The 22,041-nt window shown below is 47.6% G+C and overlaps 2 protein-coding genes across 16 annotated transcripts in view; one reads left to right on the forward strand and one right to left on the reverse strand.

Moving 5' to 3' along the window:
• Positions 1 to 3,671: 3,671 nt before the first annotated feature.
• On the reverse strand, positions 3,672 to 20,010 carry FAM217A (family with sequence similarity 217 member A). Of its 9 annotated transcripts, none has more exons than XM_025445545.3 (9): positions 19,792 to 20,010; positions 17,450 to 17,682; positions 12,274 to 12,396; positions 11,167 to 11,254; positions 8,904 to 8,988; positions 8,730 to 8,743; positions 8,035 to 8,109; positions 7,880 to 7,947; positions 3,672 to 5,198 (listed from the first exon to the last, which is right to left on the reverse strand). In XM_025445545.3, the coding sequence occupies exons 1-9, from the start codon at positions 19,807 to 19,809 to the stop codon at positions 3,983 to 3,985; spliced, it is 1,920 nt and encodes a 639-aa protein (XP_025301330.1). In that variant the 5' UTR covers positions 19,810 to 20,010; the 3' UTR covers positions 3,672 to 3,982. The 9 variants fall into 9 exon arrangements, with proteins under 9 accessions (XP_025301330.1, XP_025301353.1, XP_025301370.1 ...); XM_025445568.3 differs by having other exon boundaries at positions 17,450 to 17,713; positions 19,792 to 20,009; XM_025445585.3 differs by having other exon boundaries at positions 19,692 to 19,831.
• Positions 19,743 to 22,041, forward strand: part of LOC112659204 (uncharacterized protein C6orf201 homolog) — a 31,356-nt gene continuing 29,057 nt past the window's right edge. For all 7 annotated transcript variants that reach the window (XR_003136272.3, XR_003136274.3, XR_003136275.3 and 4 more), the window contains exon 1: positions 19,743 to 20,352. Coding sequence is in view for 1 of the 7 variants with exons in the window: in XM_025445726.3 (XP_025301511.3) it covers positions 19,758 to 20,352 (595 nt within the window). In the remaining 6 variants the exon portion in view is untranslated. The remainder of the gene's footprint in view (positions 20,353 to 22,041) is intronic.

Below are 22,041 nucleotides of genomic sequence, written 5' to 3' on the forward strand. Positions count from 1 at the left end.
TACTGTCTCCTGATTCTTCCTTCGTTGTAGTTTGGTATTTTATGTTTAGTTTTAAGTTAAAAACATCATTTCCTACCTAAAGTTTCTTAGATGCTATTTCACTGGTGTTCATAGATGTGCTTTGAAAGGTATTTTGTGCCCAAATAGGACTGCCAGCTGCCAGGTTAAAGTTTAGATATTTGTGTTAAAAGTTCCTCAGAAGATACCTGATGTGCATTGTGAGTACCCGTGAAGGGGAAAGTTGTAGAGGAAACGGCCGACTTGGTATGATCTTCCTTACAGACCCCAAAATACTTCCCAGCAACTCCATGCAGAACACACCAAAGGGTATGGTATTTGTGTTCTTGTTACATATATTTCTGATTTGATTATGCTAATAGAAACATAAATAATGAGAGGACTCCCTTTGCTGTAATGATGTAAACCAGTTGGTCCACTGCAGATGGGGAAGCCTGACAAATACTGGACTGTATCCTTCGTCTCTCCACTCCTCATTTCCTTTTAAGGAAATGTCCTCAGCTTAAAATGTAAAGCATTAAGAAGGGCCAGGAGATTGAATGAATCTTTTAACACACAAAGCGGGACTGGAGGATGCAGGGCCAGAGTGTCTGGCTACGTGGGGCACACCTGACCTAGCAGATGCTACCTTCTCCACCTCGTGGTCGAGCCCTGGTTTTTGTAAGAAATGGGCCATAATGGCAGTGGCTCTGGCCAGCCGCCTTGCCAAGGCCCCGGCTGCAGTTTTCTACGTGGGCCAGCGGAGGTTTGAGAACTACGTATTCCTCTGTCTAAAGCAACTGACTAGGGTCACAAGCTCCTGTGTTTTATTAGGGAAAGTAGTATGCCGGGTGCATTGGGCTTGGGAGGGGGTATGGCACGCTTTCAAGAGAACTTTCTTACATGTTTTTTCACTGATGAGTAAGAATCTGCCACGGTTAAGATCCAAAAAAGAGCTAAGAAAAAGCGCCCATACAGGAGAGCCAAAACATGGGGAGTTTATGAGCAAGCCAGGAAGCCAAATTCAACTCGAATTGCCTAAATAGAATTACTTCAGCTTGTGTGTGTGCTAGAAGCTACCAAGTGTTTCTTCAAGGATAGTGGTGGAAGTTGGCTTCGAACGGGTTTGAAAAACAGCCAAGTCTTTCGAGTTTGCTCCCACTCGCCCAATGGTCAGTTTTTCTCTTAGCCAAATATTGCCTATTTTACTCCCATCATTTCACAAGATGAACTTAAGATGGCTACATCTACTTGCGATGTATGTGCCTCTTCTGTCCTCATTTTAGGGGCTCAGACAAAAAATTTCAACTATTTTTCCTAATGATCATGTTAAAATGAGTGCCTTTGCCTCATTATTGAAGTCAGCATTGCTGCTAATGCGTATTTTGCATAGTTACATTTAAAACAATTGGGACTAATTGAAAACTCTGATAGGTGTTTTCAGTAGCTCCTTTTTCTTGGGTCTAATGGCATCCTAAATAAAGTAGCCTGGTTATGCTTCCAGTTAGAATTTGGCCTACCTACCTCTCAGACCTCAAAGCCTAGAATCCATCTCCTCCCACCCCTCAATCCTTGAGTACCAAGGATCCGTTTCTCATAACTGCTGATCCTTTATTACCTCTACCTCTAAAATACTTCCCAGCTCCTGTTTGCCGTCTCCCACGTCCACTCCCACTCTGGGTCTTCTTGAAAACGGGATTGTGTCTTCACTACCCCCTACCATGTACCGGATGCCTGGCACTGGCCTCGCGAGAAGCAGGACCTTCATCATCTGAGTTGTTAACTCCAGTGCCGAGGCAGCTCCTTCCATTCAGTGTGGCCTTTCTGTGTCACTCCTAGTTTCCCTCATCAGTTTTTTAACTTGCCAGCCACTTGATCCTCATATGATTCTGTGAGATAAAAGATGCTCTACTCACCTTACCCATTAGGAAAGTGAAGAACTGAGCTTAAGGGGCCTGCCTGAGTGCGGAGCTGTCAAGTGACAGAGCCTGGGTTCAAACTCCATCTGGCTGTGCGGCCAGTGCTCGTAGCTGCCGTGTCCCCCAACTGTCCTCCAGGCCGGGCCAAGCCCCTTCCTTAATCAAGTACTTTGAAGGGCGCCTCCAATGCCAGGCGATGATTGTTGGGGGTACGTACAGTGGAACAGGCATGTCCCCTTTCCTGATGTTTTCACAGGTGGAAATTACATCATTACAACCCTAACGGTGAGTAGGTAAAATCCAAGCAGGTAAAGAAGGTAGAAACGAGAAGGGGGATGAGGGCTGCCGAATGAGGCTCAAGACTCCATGAGAACTTTGAGGGGAGGAAGGGTGGCTGGTGGGGAAGACCAGTGGCGAGACCATCTGTTCTGTGACCCATTCTCTGTTTCTGTGGATGGTGACACCAGCTGTGGGGTGGAGGTAAAATCCTGTCCTATAAGGTCCTGAACAGTTACACTTATTTTCTATTGTGTTGGTATGGTTCCAGAAAATCCTTTGAAATTAACCTAAAAACTAAGCATTCTATCCTCTGCTTCTAAGAACTCTTTGAGCCTTATTTTTTTACTAAAAATAGAAGAAACTGAAGCTGCAGTTGCTCTCTTCAACATGGACTTGAATCATCCTTTAATTCATCTGCCCTGTCCCTATCTGGAATATTTCATCTTGCTGGGATGGGGCGGGCGGGGGGGGGAGGGAGGGGTGGCGGGAGGATGATCCACGAAGTGTAATACTGACCATGCCTTGGCAGGTGGCTGGGAGTGGGGATAGCCTTTTACTTCTCATTTTCCTTTGGGCAGTGCTTGAAGTTTTCGTCTTTTTTTTTTTTTAATGTTTGAATTGAATTCACCAATCATCCACTAAAAACCAAAACATACTATCCCCTCGCCCCCAAACATCCAAACTGAGCTATGCATTTTACATCAAGTTTGCCCTTTACAATATCTTTCAAAATGTGATCCAAGAACCCCCTGCATTAAAATCACGCAGGAGGTTTATCATGCGGGTCCCTGAACCCCACTCTCAGATTCTGTGCACGCGGGCCTGCACCAGAGCCCCGACTCAACTGGTTTGTTTCACTTGTTTCACACGCTCTCCCTTCCACACACACAGTTCTTTTTAATGAGTCAAGAAGCCTTGGTGCAAATCGAACTTCAATTAAAAATATATATATACAAAAAAGAAAGAGAAAAAGAAAAGAAAGTTAGAAAAAGAGGCCTTAGCTGTTTGCATATGAACTAACCAGGGCTAAGACTTCCAGCAACAAAGAACTTAAGGGGGAAAGTGCCATTAACAATAGACTCTGGCTGCTATGTGGACAGCAACCTTTTCTCATTTTTCCTTTGACATTCTGAAAACTGTTAGGTCTGAGTGGAAGAGGGTTGTTTCATGCCTACAGCTCTCTTTAGGTCCCGGGAGAACTGATCTCGCTTTCATGTATGTGACAAAGGACCTGGGAAAGGAAAAAAATTTAAAGATTCATGGGAGGATCTAGAGGATCTTGCATGTTAATTCAACAAAATCAAGTATTTTAGCTGTTAATGGTCAACTAAATAGGTCAAAGTGATAGACTAAGGGGGTTTTAGAAATAGTAAAGAAAAAGAGATACCACCAGAACAGGAAAACCCAAAGAGTAAGTCCCTACTAGAGGTAACTGCACTCCTAAGACTGTCACAGAACACAAAAATATACCAGCAGTAAGTCGATTACAGCATTTATTGATGATGGAATTCTGGGAAACAATCACAACAAAAGAATAGTCTTTTGACTGATTTACTAAGTGAAACATTCCTTTGAAACACAACATGCAAAAGATTGCTAAGTACGTCAGTATGGAAGCCCTTGGATTTATACATTAGACATCTCAGCAGTGCTTTTCACGAGTTCCACTCCATGTCACATCAAGTTCTTCATGTGTGTAATACCTGCATCTCGGAATGATGAGGCATGTTTTAGTCCAAGCTTCTTGGAAATAAGACTTGCTCACGTTGAGAAGAGGAGGAGAAAAGTTATTTTTGGTCAATGGGTGAACACTTATCCTTAGCTGTAAAGGAAGGTGATAAACAGTTTAACTTCTGAATATAGAGTGATTTGTTTAATTCAATGTTTTTTTGATAAGTTTTCTTTTTGGTCCTTGGTGCCTTAATTTCTTCTCTCTGATTTTCGGGAAAAGACAGAGGTATAGCTGAAACTGGGATCGGAGACCTTGGTGGCAGACATCTGGTTGAGACCATTTTAACCAATGATTGGGCTGTCTGGGAAGTAGTGGCCTTGGTTGAGAGTTCTTGGCATGGATTTAAAATGGAGCTTTTGAGGTTCCTAATGTCATCACAAGTTGCAACCAATTGTTTGGTGGTGGATGAACTTTTGAGAGATGGTGGTTTGGAAGTCCATTTGCATTTGCCGGCATTGCTCCCATTCCATTTTGAAGCATTTTGTTCAAGCTTGCAAGATCCACAAGTGCTTTTTCTTTTTTCACGACTTTTATTGACACAAGTTGTCTGAAGACTCAGAGAGTCCGAAAGTTTGGGCTGTCTCATTTTGGGGATAGCTTTGGAGGAGAAAGGTCGTTCAGTAGCTGCAGGAGCACAGAAGGTAGTTTGTAGTCTGGGCCTCTCTTTTTGTATAGTCAGATGTTGTAATCTTTCCATTTCCAGTAAACGAGTGATCAAATGTTCAACAGAGCTTTCTGGAGGCTCCACTGTCGCTTTCCAAGTTTCAGATTTTGAGAGGGCTAATTTGTGCAAGTCCAGGGTATTGAAAGGAGAAGGGAGAAAATCGGGATATGGAAATACTTCACTTGGTTCCTCTGTGAAAGATTCCTCAACATTTTCTATTGTTTCTGGCTTTAAGTTCAGGTCCATCTTTTTAAAATAGCTGAGCAAACTATCGTTTGCTTTTTCATTTTCAGATAAATCACTTTCGTCTGTTAAGTTTTCTTCCACACTGCTGTTTCCGTATTTCAAGTTCCAGTTTGGGGCACATAAAGATTCACCACTATTGTTTTCTGCAGTTGAACATAAATTAATATAAGGCTCATTTCTGTCCTTAAAGAAGTCTCCATCGGCATAGGGCCAGCAGAGACCTGACGGCATCTGTAGTCCTGGGTAAGGATCAACTTGCTTATCGAATGAAGCACTTGTCAGTGAGTGGTTCAGAGTGAAGAGCCTCATGGGATTATTGGTTACATTAAAGCCAGTTTCCACTGCAGACTTTTTGAAATCCCTTTAAAAAAGGATTTAATTAATGAATGGTTTGTGGACTAGACTTAAAATGCTGTTAAAATGGTAATCAATAAGCAAAATTATCAAAGTCTGGTTAACATTTAGTTTCCAACGGCCTCTGTGTATCTGTAACAGATGTATGTTCATTTCTAAATATGCTCAATTATATACAACTATATACATTTTTTAAAAAATATAGATTAGATATTATCTGGACATCCCTTCGTGCATGCCCAGGTGACCAGGTCATCATACCCACAAATGGCTGGCTGCATCTATGGTATGAGTGGCCACCGGTTAACGATGGCTAATTATATGTTTGCCTGTTATTAATATTGTACTGTGCAGTGATGACATCTGAGAAGCGGGCTCTCCAACTCAAAGTGAAATTATAGTGAAATGTTTATGCACCCAGTATTAGATAAAAGGAAACTCAAAGGATGTAATTAGGTTTCTCAAGAAGGCCTTCTACTTTAGCTGTTGTGGTTTTAAAAAGTCATGCTAACATAAAAAGAAGCAAAAACAATGTTTACCAAAAATTATTTCATAGTAAAAAACCAAAAAACTATACAATTAAAAAAAATTATCCCATAGTAATTTTCATCCGATAGTGTTCTTTTATTTTATGAGTAATGCTTCTAGGTAGTGTATTAGAATGAAAACTGCAAAAGAGCCATGCCATAGAATACTGAGTTTATAGTCTGGTTTTTACTTTATTTTTTTTTCAAGCTTATTGAAGTACTGACATTGGAAGAGTTGAAGCATTAATTGACATATACAGTCTCATTATCTTCTTGCTTCCTTTCATTCCAGTTTTTTTGGGTTTTTTGTTTTGTTTTGTTTGTTTTGCTTTTAATTAATGAGAGAGAGACAAAAGGAGAGAAGCTGAGACACAGGCAGAGGGAGAAGCAGGCTCCATGCAGGGAGCCCGACGTGGGACTCGATCCCGGGTCTCCAGGATCAGGCCCTGGGCTGAAGGTGGTGCTAAACCGCTGCGCCACCGGGCCTGCCCCTCATGCCAGTTTAAACACATCAAAGTAAAGGATATTGAAAAATACTTTCATTTCTGTAGAAAATAGTAAAAATGTATTGATTTAGCTAAATATTTAACTTGTAAACTTTGTAAAACCACAAGGAAGTCACTTTAAACCTACAATTGATAATAGACACAGTCCATGTTGTTTATTGAAAAGACCATGAAATCTGGGCGTGAGGACCTAGGTTTGAACCCCTTTGCCACCAGTGAGCAGAATGGTAATGATCGTACCGACCTTGGGGTGGGCTGAGAAGCAGGACAATTACATGAGCGTACTTTGCAAAATGTAAAACATTAGATGAAAGATATTGATTTTATGCTCTGGGCTTCTTGATGGCTACTGAGGAGAAAAATCTCAGTCCTAGGATATTTCATTGACACTGACTTCTAACTCTGCAACATACGTAGGCTTCCCCGGTAGTAGTGACGAATGCCTATCAAACACATCATACTGTTCAGTCCTCACAACAACCCCATAAAATAGGGACTTTTACTTTCTACCTTTTATGAGTAAGGAAACTGAGGCACAGAGTGGTTAAGGTCACACACCTACTAAGTGGTGGAGCTGAGTGGTGGGACCCTGGTTCGTAATCCTGGCCACTGCCCCGCTCCTGACTCAGTTTATGTTTGCTCCGTGTTAGTGTGATAAAACTCCATTCATTTCATTTGACCTCTTACCTTGAAATCCTTGTTCCCAGGGGAGATCTTTCTAGTGAAGGTGGCTTTCCTATGCCCCTCACACTGACGTTCCCTTAGGACACTAGTCCTTATGGTCCCCATAGCACATCTTGGATTCACGCCTCAAACTTCAGCATCAGGTGAGTTTTACTGGGAGCCTCAGCAGACGTAAGGCCCTCTGATGGGGAGCCGGGGAGTCGGCTACTATCCAGTGAGCCACCCTACCCTCAAAAGTGGGCACGAAACTGAGGAACTAATTCTCTAGTTCAGATTCAGGAGCTCCATCAAACAACATCCTGTGTGTAAAAGTGACGCGGTGTTGAATAAATGTCATCCCCACGTAGCAGTAACCTGTGGTTGTTTGTAAGAAGCGTTCGAGCTGGTCCCAACACGCACCAAAGTTTAAGAACCAAAAACTAAGAAATCAAACCCACACAAGGTCTGAGAAGCAATATACTGCATGAGCCTGGTTCTTTCATCCACTCATTGCATGACTTTGGGCAAGTCACATACCTTGTCACCCTGACTCCATGTCCTCATCTGTAAAAGAGGGATGCTGACAACAGTGCCTTATAGGATCGTTGTGGCAGTTAAATGGATTCACATATGCAAGGGACAGAAATCATTCCTACCCGATGCACTATGATTTTTCTGTTACACTTCTTTTTCCCTTCAACAAGAAGCTCCAACTCTACCCACGTAAACTCTCCTTGTAAGGGCACAGAAAACTCTGAATTCTTCACATTCCAGTGATGCCCTCAGTGTATGCCAGCCACTTCCTGTTTTAGGGTGAGCTTCCATAATTTGCCACAAGTGGCACACAATACTTTTTCTTCCGGTTGTTTTTTTCTCCTGGTATTTCAGATGAGTAAACTCACGTGTATCTTTTTTTAGTATTTTTTTTAACTCATGTGTATTTAAGTGTATTTCATTAATTTAGGGGTTTACGAAAATCAATATTCTCTCACCTGTTCTCCATGGTACTTCCTTCGTTAAGAGGATAACTCCATAACTGAAACATCCCTTGTTTACTATTCTGATAACAGAAAAACCACGGACAACATCTTAGTAACTGCATGCATTTTCAAGAAAAATGCTTTGGGTATGATGAATAAAATCTCACCTGCGTTCTTTTGTGAGCATGCTCTGACGAATTAAGTTCTAGCATCAGTTGATCTATTGGAATTTCCAAATGGTTCTATAAAGCAGCAGAAGACTTTTAAACACAATACATCCCTATTTCCTGTTATTGTTCTAAGAATATACAGTTCTTGTTCTAACCAAGAAATATAAAGTCATAAAATACTCCCTTTTATACATACAGATATCATTTGTTTTTACTGACTTCAGCAGCAATTTAGCATAATCTGTTACAAATACCAGCAGTGTTAACTAATGAGCTTCGAATATCATTAAGATTAACTTTATTTTACCAACAGTTAAGTGTTTTATATTTCGATCAAAAAAAAGTAGATGAAAGATTCCTCACTACTTCAAAACAAAATAGTAACCATCTTAACGGCTTCAGTATATCTTAAGAGCTGAGACTACTTCTCCTTTGGCAGTGACTACAAAACACTAGTCACGCAACATTAGTTTCCACTTCTGGTATTGGCACACTGAACAAAATATATGATAAAATATATATTAACTTAATGACCAGTTTGCAGCCCTGCAGAACAGAAAGAGCTTTGACTTGTTTGAAGAACTCTACAGAAATGAAATTGAAATTTTTAAAGAAAGAAAATTTTCTTTAATGAACATATAGTTTTAAAATAATGTTTTGTGAACGATTTAAAACCAAACATTTATCCTTACCTTGTTAATTTTGCCTGAAAGAATATGTATGGAAAAAATGACAATTAATAGTTACACAAAACTGGTTGTATTAAAAACAAACCCCCTCTAATATGAGTGGCCATTGATATCATAAATATGAATATAGATTTGCAACATGTATAAATATAAATACACACGTCTAGGATTTCTTACCACCTGCTGCACTATCCTTTCCAGGTGGGAGATTTTTATTTTCAGGAGCAGGTACTTCCGAATCCAAATTCCAGTGAGACAAGTTCTAAAACAATATTTGTTTTAGGATAAACTTAACGTTAAGAACACTTTAAAAGCTCAAGTACATAATTTTTCATGTCTGTGGCTAAAGTGTGAGAAAGGCATAAAGTTTCATGACCCATTCTCCCTCTTATAAGGACACTAACAGCATTTTTGAGAAGCATGCACTGTTCTCTTTTCAAACTATTACCAGCTTGGTAACACCTAGTAGGAGATAGAAAGGCTTTTCCATTAACTTATGGTTTTGTTCTTATTTTATTAAAAGTAAAGACACACAGGTTTTCAAAATTGGTTTTAAAACTATAATAAAATAGGGCAGCCCGGTGGCTCAGTGGTTTAGTGCCGCCTTCAGCCCAGGGTGGGATCCTGGAGACCCTGGGATTGAGTCCCACGTCAGGCTCCCTGCATGGAGCCTGCTTCTCCCTCTGCCTGTGTCTCTGCCTCTCTCTCTCTCTCTATCTGTCTCTCATGAATTAAAAAAAAAATCTTAAAAAAAAATAAAGCTATAATAAAATATCCAGTTCAGTGTGTGCCTGGCGTACAATGGCACATTTGCCAAGTTTTCTGTATCTGAGCACCACATCTGATAGCCTATGAAATCTTTCCATCCGCCAACGAAAATTCTCTAATCTGCACATTGTACTCAACGCTGACCAGTCCGCTACTCATTCTAGACTCCGGATGTTGAAAACCACTTGGGAAATGTTCAAAAGCAAGCCAAAAAGTGAATAGGGAAAGGCCCTAATATGTACTATTTATGTTCCAGGCACGTGCCAGGTGCTGTGTGGGGGGAAATGTGGGGCGTGTACAGGAGAGGACTGTAGCAATCTACCCTGTACTAGGGAACATGAAGAGGTGAGGAGTTCATTTTTTTTTTAAAGTAATTTTTAAGGAGTGAACTCAGTTTGTTTTCTATCTCAAAAGAGAAAATCCTTTGTAAATTAAACTCTAAGCAATACACAACTAAAATGTTAGGTATCACCCCAAACGAAAGGAGGAACAGGGAGATTAAGCAGGTTAAGCTTGAGGATAGTATGAGGACGTAACCGGCCCATGAGAAAACTATCCCCTGGCGGGAAGGGTAGTTGACCATCGGAAGGTCGGCTGCAGGTCATCTTTCTCTGGAGGTGAATTCCCTGCTTCCCCAGACAACACGGACTTACGGCCAGTCTCTGCATGAGCCTCTTCTAGGGAGTGTTTTAAAAATAATACTTGAGGGACGCCTTGGGTGGCTCAGGGGTTGAGCATCTGCCTTCCGCTCAGGGTGTGACCCTGGGGTCCCGGGATCGAGTCCTGCAAGGAGCCTGCTGCTCCCTCTGCCTGTGTCTCTGCTTCTCTCTGTGTCTCTCATGAATGAATGAATAAATAAAATCTTTTTTTTAAAAACCCCATACATACATACATACATACATACATAAAACACTGGAGGGGCGCCTGGGTGGCCAGTCGGTTAAGCATCTGACTCTTGATTTTGGCTCAGGTCATGATCTTAAGGTCATGGGATCAAGTCCCAGGTGAGGAGTCTGCTTGAGACTCTCTCCCCCTGCCCCTCCCCTGCACACAGGTGCATGAGCTCTCTCCCTAAATTAAATACATCTTTTAAAAATAATGATCCTTGGGGGGGAGGGGGGAGGAATGACAAGTTCTGACTCCGTGGGGATGGAGGTGAGTCTCAGTTATTTGGATTTTTAAAGACCTCCCTGACAGAGGATCAGGATTCTTTCAGCTCTGGGGTCCTAGTCCCCTAACGGGCAAAACAGCATGTGGTGGGAAGACTCTTGGGGGGACACAGTGAAGGGAAACCAGCGGCTGAGGTCACACAGCGAGAACTGGGTCAACTGGGAAGGCGTGCTGCCGCCCCCCCGGAGGTCCTGGGAACTGCTGCTGCCCACAGCCCACCCCCTGACCCCGTCTTCCCAGGGTGCGTGTGAGGGAATGAGGAAAGGTGGGCGCGGCCCGAGGAGCCAGGCGCGGCCTCTCCCCAAATCCAGCTGCTGCAAGAACTGCTTTGGAGCTTTGGGGAGCTGCTGGCTGACTTTTCCCTTTGTTAAAAGAAGCACAAAGACGGCCCACTGGCTCCTCCCAATGCGCCACGAGGACACTGGGCGCAGGGATTGGGGCAGGGTGGGGGGAGCTCGGCCGGGGTGGGGGCGCCCAGCCGCCCAGGGTAGCACCGCCCTACCTGGGGAGGGGTGCCGGGGGCGCCAGGGCTGCTGCCGCCGCTCTCACCGCTTCTTCTCCCCATTTTGCTCCTCTGTTTCCTTAGAATCCTACACAGGTGGTGGGACAGGCACAGGGCGGGTGAGGTGCCTCAGGGGCCGCTGAAAAGTGGGAGCCTGGCTCTGCACCCAGAGGTCCCAAGGTGCTTGGGGCGGGGGGCTGCGAGGGCCCGGCCGGGGCGGTGGAGATGGGCCCCGCAAGGCCCAAGGCGCCCCAAAGCTCCCACAAAGGCAAACTGGAGGGCCTGACCCACAGAAGCTTAGGAAACTAAGGTCTTGGGGGGGGCGGGGGATGGAGACACTATCAAAGAGCTGAGATGCAGATTAGAACCAACATGACCAATTCTCTGGAACTTAGACACCAGGCCCGGGATGTCTGCTTTTCATCATTCACACCAGGTGCCGGGGTGTGAAAACGGGCCTGACCTGGGGGCGCGGGGCGGGGACACCGAGGGCCCACAGGCCCAAACACTAACTCTCCGGGCACCTGTGTGAGGCCGGAGCAGCAGGGAGTCCCCGGCTAACAGGTAGGACGGGCTGCGGGTCACGGCAGGACCGTCTGGAAAGAGTCACGCAGGACAGCCGCAGAGCCAGAGTATCCGTGACTCCTTTACAGTGTATGGGCTCCTGCGGGGAGAGGTGTGCCCTCAAGAAATCCGTAGAAAATACGGTTCAGGGAAGTTTTGGATCAAGAGGTCCAGATCCAGGGGGGCCTGGGGGCTCGGCGGTGGAGCGGCTGCCTTGGGCCCGGGGCGTGACCCCGGGGTCCCGGGATCGCGTCCCGCCTCGGGGTCCCTGCATGGGGCCTGCTTCTCCCTCCGCTGTGTCTCTGCCTCTCTCTGTGTCTGTGTCTCTCGCGGATAAATAGAATATCAATAAAAACGGGGGGGGGTACTGGTCACCTGTGGATGCCAGGCCCTGGCGGGGCCGCGGGGCAGGGCTGGGCGCCCCGGGGAGGCCGCGGCCGGGGCGGGAGGGGAGCCCCGCTGCGGGGGGCGGGGGGACCCCGGAATCTGCAGCCCGGCCCCCCCCCCCGCCCGGGGAGCGCAGGTGCAGGGGCCCCCTCTTACCCCAGGGCGCCGCAGGCCCACGTGTGGTCCCCGCCGTCGTCTCCGCGGCCGCCGCCCCGAGCCCCGGGCCCCTCCGCGGGCGGCGCGAACGGCTGGGCGGGCGCCCCCGCGGCCTCGGGCTTCCTGCGGCGGGAGGACAGGGAGGGCAGCGGGCGGCGGGCGGCCGGGAGCACGGGCCCCAGGGCGGCGGGAGGCCTGCGCACCGCGGGGGCCGGCCGGGGCGGGGGCAGCGACCCCGAGGACGCCCCCCGCCGCCGGGCAGCCCCGCAGCTACCGCCCAGCGCGGGCGCCTTCCACCGCGGCCACGGGTCCTCGGGGCTCGGCCGGCGCCTCGGGGGCAGGGCAAGGAGCCCGGCCGGGAGCCCCCGCGCCCCCCCTCCGAGCCTCCTCGGGGGCGGCCCGGCGCGCTCGGCCATCGCGGGGGGCGGGGGGCGCCCGGGGCTCGGCGGCCGGGAGTCAGGGCCGCGGCCCTCCTTCCGCCGCTTCCCTCCGCGGCCTTCCCTCGGGCCGCGGCCTAACCCTGCGCCCGACCCTGACCCCGACCCCGGGCTCAGAGCGCTGAGAGCACCTGTGGCAGCGAGGCGAGGACTGGGGTCAGGGTCCTCCCTCCGTGGCCTTCCCTCCACGGCCTTCCCTCGGGCCGCGGCCTAACCCTGCGCCCGACCCTGACCCCGACCCCGGGCTCAGAGCGCTGCCAGCACCTGTGGCAGCGAGGCGAGGACTGGGGTCAGGGTCCTCCCTCCGTGGCCTTCCCTCCACGGCCTTCCCTCGGGCCGCGGCCTAACCCTGCACCCCCCAACCCTGACCCCGGGCTGAGAGCCCTGCGAGCACCTGCGGCAGTGAAGCGGGGGCTGGGGTCAGGGCTGGGGTCCTGCTTCCGCGGCCTTCCATCCACGGCCTTCCCTCCAGGGCCTTCCCTTGACCACGGCCTAACCCTGACCTTGACCCTGACCCCGGGCTGAGAGCCCTTCGAGCACCTGCAGCAGCGAGGCGGGGACTGGGCCACGGTCCTCTTTCCGCAGCCTTCCCTCCGCGGCCTGCCCTCCGGCCACAGCCTGACCCTGACCCCAGGCTGAGAGCCCTGCGAGCACCTGCAGCAGTGAGGCAGGGGCTGGGGTCAGGGCTGGGATCCTGCTTCCGCGGCCTTCCATCCACGGCCTTCCCTTGACCGCGGCCTAACCCTGTCCCTGACCCTGACCCCGGGATGAGAGCCCTGCAAGCACCTGTGGCAGCGAGGCAGGGGCCCAGTGCACAGGGGACCTAACCAGCCGGGCTATCACCTGCAGAGCCGCAGACAGTTGGCTGCGCTTGGGGTACAGAATAGTGAAACAGCCAGAATAGAAGATGGAAGGCTCCCCAGCAGAGGGCAAGCCCACCCCTGGTTGGGCCACATCAGTTATGGGTCTTACAGTGGGAAAACAAAAGCTGAGTATTATTACTTTTTTCTATCTGGGATATACTTAGCTGACAGAGGAGGCCAGTTTTGTCCCCCAAATGCCTATGTCTTAGTTCAGTTCCCCGAAATATGTGTGTGTTGGCATATATCCATATATATCCACACATATATAGCCACACATCTGCATGGATATCCTATTACATAGGCATTATTACGTACATACATATATAACACATAAATATGTAAGTGAACATGTCTGGTACATGTGTGTAAGTAAGTAAACAAATACTAAAAGTGTCAGAGATGCCCTTTATAATAAAGCACAGACATCTGAGGAAGACACGGCTGCAGCCCTTTGCTGATGACGCTATTGCGTTCTGTTGGGTTGAACACCCAACTGTAGATTTGAGCCCCAAAATGTTTCATTAAGCATCTCAACGTGCTGGTTCTTAACAAATGGGGGGAAGAGATGCAACACTCCTCTGAGAGTCTTCCCAGAAAAATGCACACGTAAACCATAGGTCCCATAGGTCCCATACAATTTAAAGGGTTGGTCAGCGCTCGGGTCTCCCACCCCCATCCCCTGCCCAGAGGTATCTGTCTCCTTCCTCTGCATTTCTGTTTGCCTCCCAGCGAGGCCTTCTCTGACTCAACTTCCAAGCAGCCTTCCCGCCTACTTGACTCCATTTCATAACACCCTGCTTCAACGTGTTCTCCGGCCTCCTCACAGTCTTGGTAACCGTGTGTGCTTTTCTATGGCCCGTTTCTTCCCAGTAGCGTATAAAACTGTGAGGGCAGTGGCCTTGGTGGTCTCGTTCACTGGTACACGCTGCCCCCTGCAAGCTGTTCTAGGCACATGTAGGTGCACAGTAAATATAGGAGAATGAATATAAGATTAGCATCGGCCTCCCGGGAGGCCTCCTAGGCCCTCTCCTCCTTCAGACTGTTTTCCCTTCTGCTGATAAAACACACAGACCTGCTCTAACGCCCTCCCAATGCCAAAGAATGAGGCCCGAATTCTGTAGCCAGGCTTTAAGGGTCCGCTTATCAGTTCCAGTGCTTTCCCATCCAAGACCTCAGACATTTTGCAACGTTTCTAAACACTCTCTCTCCTCCAGTATATACATCATTTTTCTTTTTCTATAATAGCTCCCCTTTTTTATTTTCCCTCCTCCCTCCTAAGCTAAGTCCTATCCTTATAAATCTACCTCACAAATGGGTCAGGGAAGAATAGATCACAACCTCTTCCAAGATTCCCCAATCAGGTTATTATGAGTCATTTGTTTATGATTCCCTTCTCACTGTTACATTATGATTATTCACTTACCGTATCTCACTCTCTATCTTTTCCAGTATCTTAAAGGCAAGACCTGGCCTTATTTTATCTAGCCTGCTACCTGGCATATAGTAGGCACTCAAGATGTATTTGAATTCATTTAATTATTCTAAAAAAAATAACATTAGCTATGATACGATTACCATGTGGCAGGCATAATGCTGAACATTTTATTTGGATCAACCAATAGTATATTTTTAACCCAATGAAGGTGGTCCTACTAGCTATTCCTGTTTCATGAATGAGCAACCTGAGCCTTCAATATATTGTTTTCCCAGCTTACAGTTACTTGAAAAGCAGTGAATTGGGTAAGTATTGGGGTCCGTGTACTTCCAGCTAACACTTTCTACAAGTATATCTAGCTGGGAAATATTTTGTCCTTTTATGTTCTCTAGACAGGAGACAAAAAAAGAGGTGTGCATATGTGTACGCATGCATGCATGCCATTTATTTAGCTTCCGTACCTCCCGTCTTCCTTGCTTTATGTTGGTTTCCATGTTTTCCTTTTGTTTCAGAACATGAGCTGATCCTTCATCTCTTAAAGTCCCTCTGAGATTTGTCATCCATAAATACATCCTCTAAGAATCTCTCTCTCTCTCTTTCTCTCTCTCTCTTTTTTTTCTTGACAGGACATATTCCTAAAAACTTTATCAATTTGGCTCATCTTCCTTTTTCTGGAGACTTTTGGAATGCTTTGATGTCAGCATAAAAATCATGCCCCCCCCCCCCCCCCCCCGCATCACTTGTTGAATTGATAAAGTTGTTAGTATTGCAGGTGAGAGCTCTGGTGACAGCATTGGCCCCTTACACTCTCTACGGGAGAGCACCCAGCCCGGGCGGTGAGGAGACAAGGCTGAGAGAGAGGAAAGCAAGCGTGAGATGTGGTGGTCGTGGGAAATATAAGGTGAGCAACTAAGAGAATCCTACTCGCTCCAAACCCTTGAGTCTGAGCTGGCTCTCATGCAGCCATGAGGGGGTGGTCCTTGGATAGAGGCCTGTTTCCCACAGTGGCTCGGTGCAGCTCTACCGTCAGCCCTTGGCCCAACAGAATGCACATCCCATACAGGCCATCCCAGGGCCACTCCGGGAATTCAGCTTTTATTTTTTATTTATTTATTTATTTTTGGAATTCAGCTTTTAATGGTAGCATCAGGCTTGCCATATTTTAAACCTCTGCCTCATTAGCTAACCCAGTGAAGGAAGGAGAGCTCGAGTCCTCTGTCTCGTGGCATTTAACAAGCTCTTACATTCATTACGAGGGAGGTGGTCTGAATTGGTGGAAAGAAGGAAAGCCTTGAGCCAATCACTGGGCAGGTAAGCGCGCCTTGCCGCTCACCTCATTTCTCCCACTCGGAGAGAGGTGACAATTTGGACCAACAGAAAACTCTTTTGGAAAGCACTTTGATTACCCATTCCTTTTTGTGGTCCAGGGTGATGCAAAGAAATGTCAGTGACGACACTCCTTAGCTTCTAATTATTCTGCGGGGAAATCCTTCTATTCCGCTCCACCTCTTTCAAAACCTTTCATATTTTTATATTACCCGTGCATTTGCCTCCACCTCCCTCTATTTGTCCCTGCTGTACTGTCAACGTCGCAGCTGGCTATCTACTGTGATGGAATCTTGTTCGGTGTAATTATGTAAATATTTTCAGAAAGTCAGGGCCATATTTTCTAATTAATAGCATGCCTTTTTGTTCTCAAGTGAATAAGAGTCTATTCAGTGGGAAACATTTCAGTTCAATTATGGGTGATTTGTATTTCGTGTAGGGCGAGGTAACTAGTCCTGTGCTTCCCTTTTTTCCAGCTTCTACTTCTTCTACTTTGCTCTCAATGGCCAGTTATATCTATCCCTGACGTAGGACTCCATTTCTGTACGCATTTACCTTAAATGTCCCAACTTTCTTGGGTTTGTAGAATTCTTTTTTAGGAAATACATATAAAAATATTTTTTAAAGTTAGAAATTGTGTTTCTCTTTTAAAAATTAACCTTGAACACTTTGCTCCCTCATTTGCAAGACCACCATTTAGATGCAAAACAATGTACCAAATCTTGTTGAAAATCTATTTATTCCTAGAATGAATGTGGTGGTGATGCATAGGAATAGATTTCCAGAAGAGAAACACACACATCGGGAAACTCTACACCTGCGTAAGTTGCAGCCAGTACTTTTGTTTGTTTGTTTGTTTTATTTTTTGTATTGAAGGTCGATTTGCCAACATATAGCATAACACCCAGTGCTCATCCCATCAAGTGCCAGTATTTTTTAAATAAATTCTCAACTGTAAATATCTACCTATATTTAGATTTTTCTGTAGAACTTGATTTCTGCAGTTTGAAGAGCCCTCTGGCTTCCTCCTAGATGCCTATGCCCTGCAGTTTTGTTTTCTTAGCCTTACATCACCAGTGTACTTGGGATTTTTAAGTTTCAGGATCGGGACTTACTTTCTGGTGCCAGGAAAGCTGTAGCCTGGGCCTTCTTTCTGGCGGTCGGAACTGTCCCACCTCATCTGCTTTGATCGGAACACTCTCTTTAGAACGCTTTCTTTAAGAAACTTGGAGATGATCTTTTCCCTTTGAACATTACTGAATACTTTCTCTTCTGGAAGCCAGCTGATCTTATCACATCCACCGTGGCCGAGGGGAAGGGGAAGGTGTTCTGGAGACACAACAGCCCTCTTTGGGACAAAAAAAGGAATTGCCGTTTACCTAAAAGCCATGAATAAGAGATCAGCCGAGCTAGAAAAACAACCCGGTGTCCTGCAGGTGCTGTGCTGTGGGATCAATTTAGCTAATAACGCAGCGCTGCTACCTAAGGGGCGCGCCTGGCTCTTCGTAGCAACTCACTGTCACCCTAAGAAAGGGAGCCTCCTCTGGCTTAGGAGAACTGTCTCATCTTTTCTTTGAAAAATAATAATATATTAGTAATGTGGTTGTGGAAACGTAAATGTATTGATTGTGGGAGAACAGAATTGGAAGAAGCTGAATTCCAAGCAAGATACACAAGAGAAGGATCCGTTTTGTCAGAGAACCTTAGTTTTGTAGGCTGAGACCTGGGGGCCTGAAAGCAAGATCACAGGACTAGTTAAAGACTAGTTAGCAGCAGGGGGTCGCCAGCCTACTGCCAACTGGTCCTGAACCCTGTTCTTCCCACTACAGCACAATTAGAGAAAAGGTAGGAGATGGATTCCTCGAAGGAGTCTTATCCATTGCAAAGGACATTTATCCATCAGTGTATTTGACAATAAAATATCATAATGTGGCCTACTTCTGATTTCAGCCAAGGTCAATAAGCCAGATAAGTAGAAACATTCTAACAGTTGCTATTTAGAGCAATGATTATGCACATATGGCAGGGATGAAGGGTACAGTATAAGGAACATAGTCAATGGTATTACAATAGCGTCATATATATATAATGCTGTTATAATTGATCCTTTATACTGGATGTAAATTGATATATATTGATATATATAGTTGATTGTGTATGTGATATATATAAATATTACATATATCCATTTACATGCAGTATAAAGGATCAGTTTTGGGATACCGGGTGGCTCAGCGGTTGAGTGTCTGCCTTTGGCTCAGGGTGTGACCCCGGGGTCTAGGGATCGAGTCCCGCATCGGGCTCCCTGTGTGGAGCCTGCTTCTCCCTCTGCCTGTGTCTCTGCCTCTCTCTCTGTGTCTCTCATTAATAAATACATAAAATCTTTAAAAAAAAAAGGATCCATTTTAATATATCGCTTCCTTGGCCTGTGGAATGGCTTATAACATGGTTTGTTCTTTTCTGATCGTGTAAATATTTAGAGTAATACACTCAAGTTCCCCTGGAAGAAAGAAGTCTCCCCCTCACTCCCTATTCTACTCCCCTCACTCCACCAGTTCCCTTCCCTTTCCAAAAACACCCATGAAAGGATAAGAATCCCATTATACTTGAGTGGCTCTGATTCTAGAACATCTTTTTACATACATTTGTATTTACACTATACCTTTTTTGTTTATTTTTAAAAGGCTCACTTTTTAACTGTGCACACCGAAAAATTAGTTTGCAAGTTAAGAAGCAAAAGTTTGCATCTTCTGCTCTGGATGCCGACGTGTCCCATGAGGTCACCACCATGTGCATATAGTCTTGGCCAAGGGTTTTTTTTTTTTTTTTAAATATTTATTTATTCATGAGACACACAGAGAGAGGCAGAGACCCAGGCAGAGGGAGAAGCAGGCTCCACGCAGGGAGCTGGATGTGGGGCTCGATCCAGGGACTCCGGGGTCATGCCCTGGGCCGAAGACCAGCCTTAATCCACTGAGCCACCCCCCCACCCCGGACTCCGGGGTCATGCCCTGGGCCGAAGACCAGCCTTAATCCACTGAGCCACCCCCCCACCCCACCCCCAGGGGACCCCCTTGGCCCAGGGTGTTAAGGCTGGCAGACAGCTGGCCCCACACCTCCCTCCCCCTGCTCCCCCTGCTCCCCCTGCTCCCCCTGCCTCCTAGCGCTTGGCAGAGCGAGGAGCACCAGTCCTGGGGGTGGAGCCGGGAGGGGGGCTTGGCTTCTTATTATCTGTGCTTTTGCCCCCAGTCTGGGGGCTGTTCTCGCACCTTCTGTCTTGCTCAGGCCTGCGCTAGCTCAGGCTATGATGCTATTGTAATACCATTGACTATGCTCCTTAGCACGGGGGTGGCTTACAGTGATGTCACCAGGTCCACCGCCAAGAAGGGCTCCTGCGGGTAGGGCGGAATCCCGCTTTGTGAGATGGAGAAAGACCAGCAGCAGGTGCGCCCCTCACCTGGGTCAGCCGGGCCATGTCCCGCGCCCCCGACGGCGTTGCCGGGGCGCTGTGCCCACCTCGGGGGTCCCGGGGCCGCAGGCCTGCGCGGCCCTGCTCCCGGCTGGGAGCGCCCCGGGCTCCCGCTGCCCTCGAGGGGAGCAGGGCCCCCCGTTTCTGCCCGCGGTCCCCGGAAGGCTGGGCCGGCTATTTCCGACGGGCTGGCTTCCCCTGGGCTGAAGAGCGGGCGAGCGCGGGGTTCCAGCTCGGGCCATTGTGACCCTCGCCAGGGGCGCGTTCCAGGCCCCCCTGCACGCGCGGTCCGCGGGGCCCCTGCGCCGGCTCCGCCTCCGATGCCCGGTGCGCCCTCCCCGCTGCCAAGGCGGGTCCCCGCGGGGCCAGCCGCCCGCCCCCCTTCCACGCTGGAGCTTCCCCTCCTGGGCAAACCCGGGACCCCGAAGAGCTACGCGCAGCCTGAGGTTCTGCGTCGCACCTTTGAGACCTTGTCCAGCCTCCACAGGCTGCTGCCCAGTCGGCTCGTGGACACCCTCCATTCCTACAAGACGGAGGACAAGCAAGACTGTACGTGGGTGCAGCTGGGTGGGGCGGGGGAGGCTTCTTGGTGAGGGTGCACTTGATGTTGGTGCAAGCTGCCTCTTGTTTCAGCCAACAGTAGGAACCCACTCCTTTCTTTGAGAGACAGGGGAAGGGGGGCGAGAGGGCATGCCCTAGCAGGTGCGGAAGGGCAGGGGGAGAGGGAGAGAGTCTCAAGCAGACTCCCCGCTGTGCGCAGAGCCTTGATCTCACAACCCTGAGATCATGACCTGAGCTGAAACCAAGGGTGGGACACTCAACCCACCGAGCCACCGAGGCGCCCCGAGACTGACTCTCTCCACGGCAAGCGTGCTCCATCCTTGAGACCCAGGGCCCCCCTGCATGCAGAATATGCCACACGGGCCCCGGGCTCTCCGATTGCGCCCCACCATCACCCCTTCACATTGCTTTTCTCTCACTGGTCTTTGATGAACCCATAGATGTGTCACTCTTCTTTTGGCAAAGCTCACCTGTGGAAGGATGGGAAGTGGACTAAGTGCGATGTGACCACTAGATTTACAGGCGGAGATTTGATTTTGACACGAGTGAGGGAACTTCCAAGCGGAAGGTCAGGCTCTGAAGTTTCTTCCTTTGCTCTATTTCCTGCTGCTTCTGCCTCCGTTTGTAACGCCCTGGAGAGAAGCCAGATACATCCCCTGAAGATTATAAATGACCTTCCTTTTCTGGGGTTTGGAGAGTCCTCAGGGCAGGTGATAACTGCACTGATTCGCAGAACTGGGAGGAGCCTCGTCCTAAAGTGTTCGAGCTTCAGTGAAGGACAAAGGTGGCTGGTAACCGATTGTGCCCATGAACTTAAAAAAGCAAAGTAGCAGCTGCCACAGTGATTAAGACACAAGTCCGGGGGAAGAAGGCTTGATGGCAGATTTGTCCATTTGGATTGCGGGTAGTCCCTGGCGCCTGAAGGCACAGTGTTATGAATTGACCCCATCATCCAGGTCATACTAACGGTTATGTAAAAATAATCAAGGAAAACATAAGGAACGAACTACTAGAAGAGATAAATGTCGTAGACAGGCAATTCACAGGATGAAATACAAATTATCAATAGGCGGGAGAGATGTTCAAACACTCTGGTAATCAAGGAAGTAAAAGGTAAATCAAGGCGATATTTTTTAGGCCATCATACTGGTCACATTTTGAAAGATCAATAATGATGGACACGCGGGGGAAATTAGTGCCCTCGCGATCATGCCTATTGATGCAGGCTTTTTCGAAGACGATTTGAAAGTCTTTGTAAAAATTTAAAATGTACGTTACTGGCTTAATAAATGAGGTGAGCTTGGCAAAGAGGAAGTAGAAAATAGTTTTCTTTTTTCTCACAGCATTCCCCTTTGGCCCATTCTGTGGTTCTTGGCTCATCACCTTTGAGTGAAATCATGAGCAGATCTCATAGCTCTCCTGGTCTTACTCAGATAACAAAAAGCCCACCCTAATGTCCAAATCCCAAACGCTTATCCAGAGTAAAACCTCTGTGCTCCCCACTGCTCCGGCCTGACGGAGACTCGGGCCGGGAGGATGCCTGGTGGCGCGGGAGGTTTCCTTGGAGGATCCCTCCATCCCCGCTCATGGGCTGCTGTTGGCTTGACAAGCGTGAGGGTAGGAAGAACTGAAACGATTTCCTTGACAGTGAAATATCAGGTTGTCACCTGTCATCCG

Source organism: Canis lupus, chromosome 35, assembly GCF_003254725.2.
Source record: "Canis lupus dingo isolate Sandy chromosome 35, ASM325472v2, whole genome shotgun sequence".
NCBI lineage: Eukaryota > Metazoa > Chordata > Mammalia > Carnivora > Canidae > Canis > Canis lupus.

Coding starts and splice junctions, on each gene's coding strand:
- FAM217A (XM_025445545.3), bottom strand. Junction 11,255..12,273: donor TGGGCCTGCGGCGCCCTGGG/GTAAGAGGGGGC, acceptor CCACCTGTGTAG/GATTCTAAGGAAACAGAGGA. Junction 5,199..7,879: donor GGAAGTACCATGGAGAACAG/GTGAGAGAATAT, acceptor CCTTTTTTAAAG/GGATTTCAAAAAGTCTGCAG.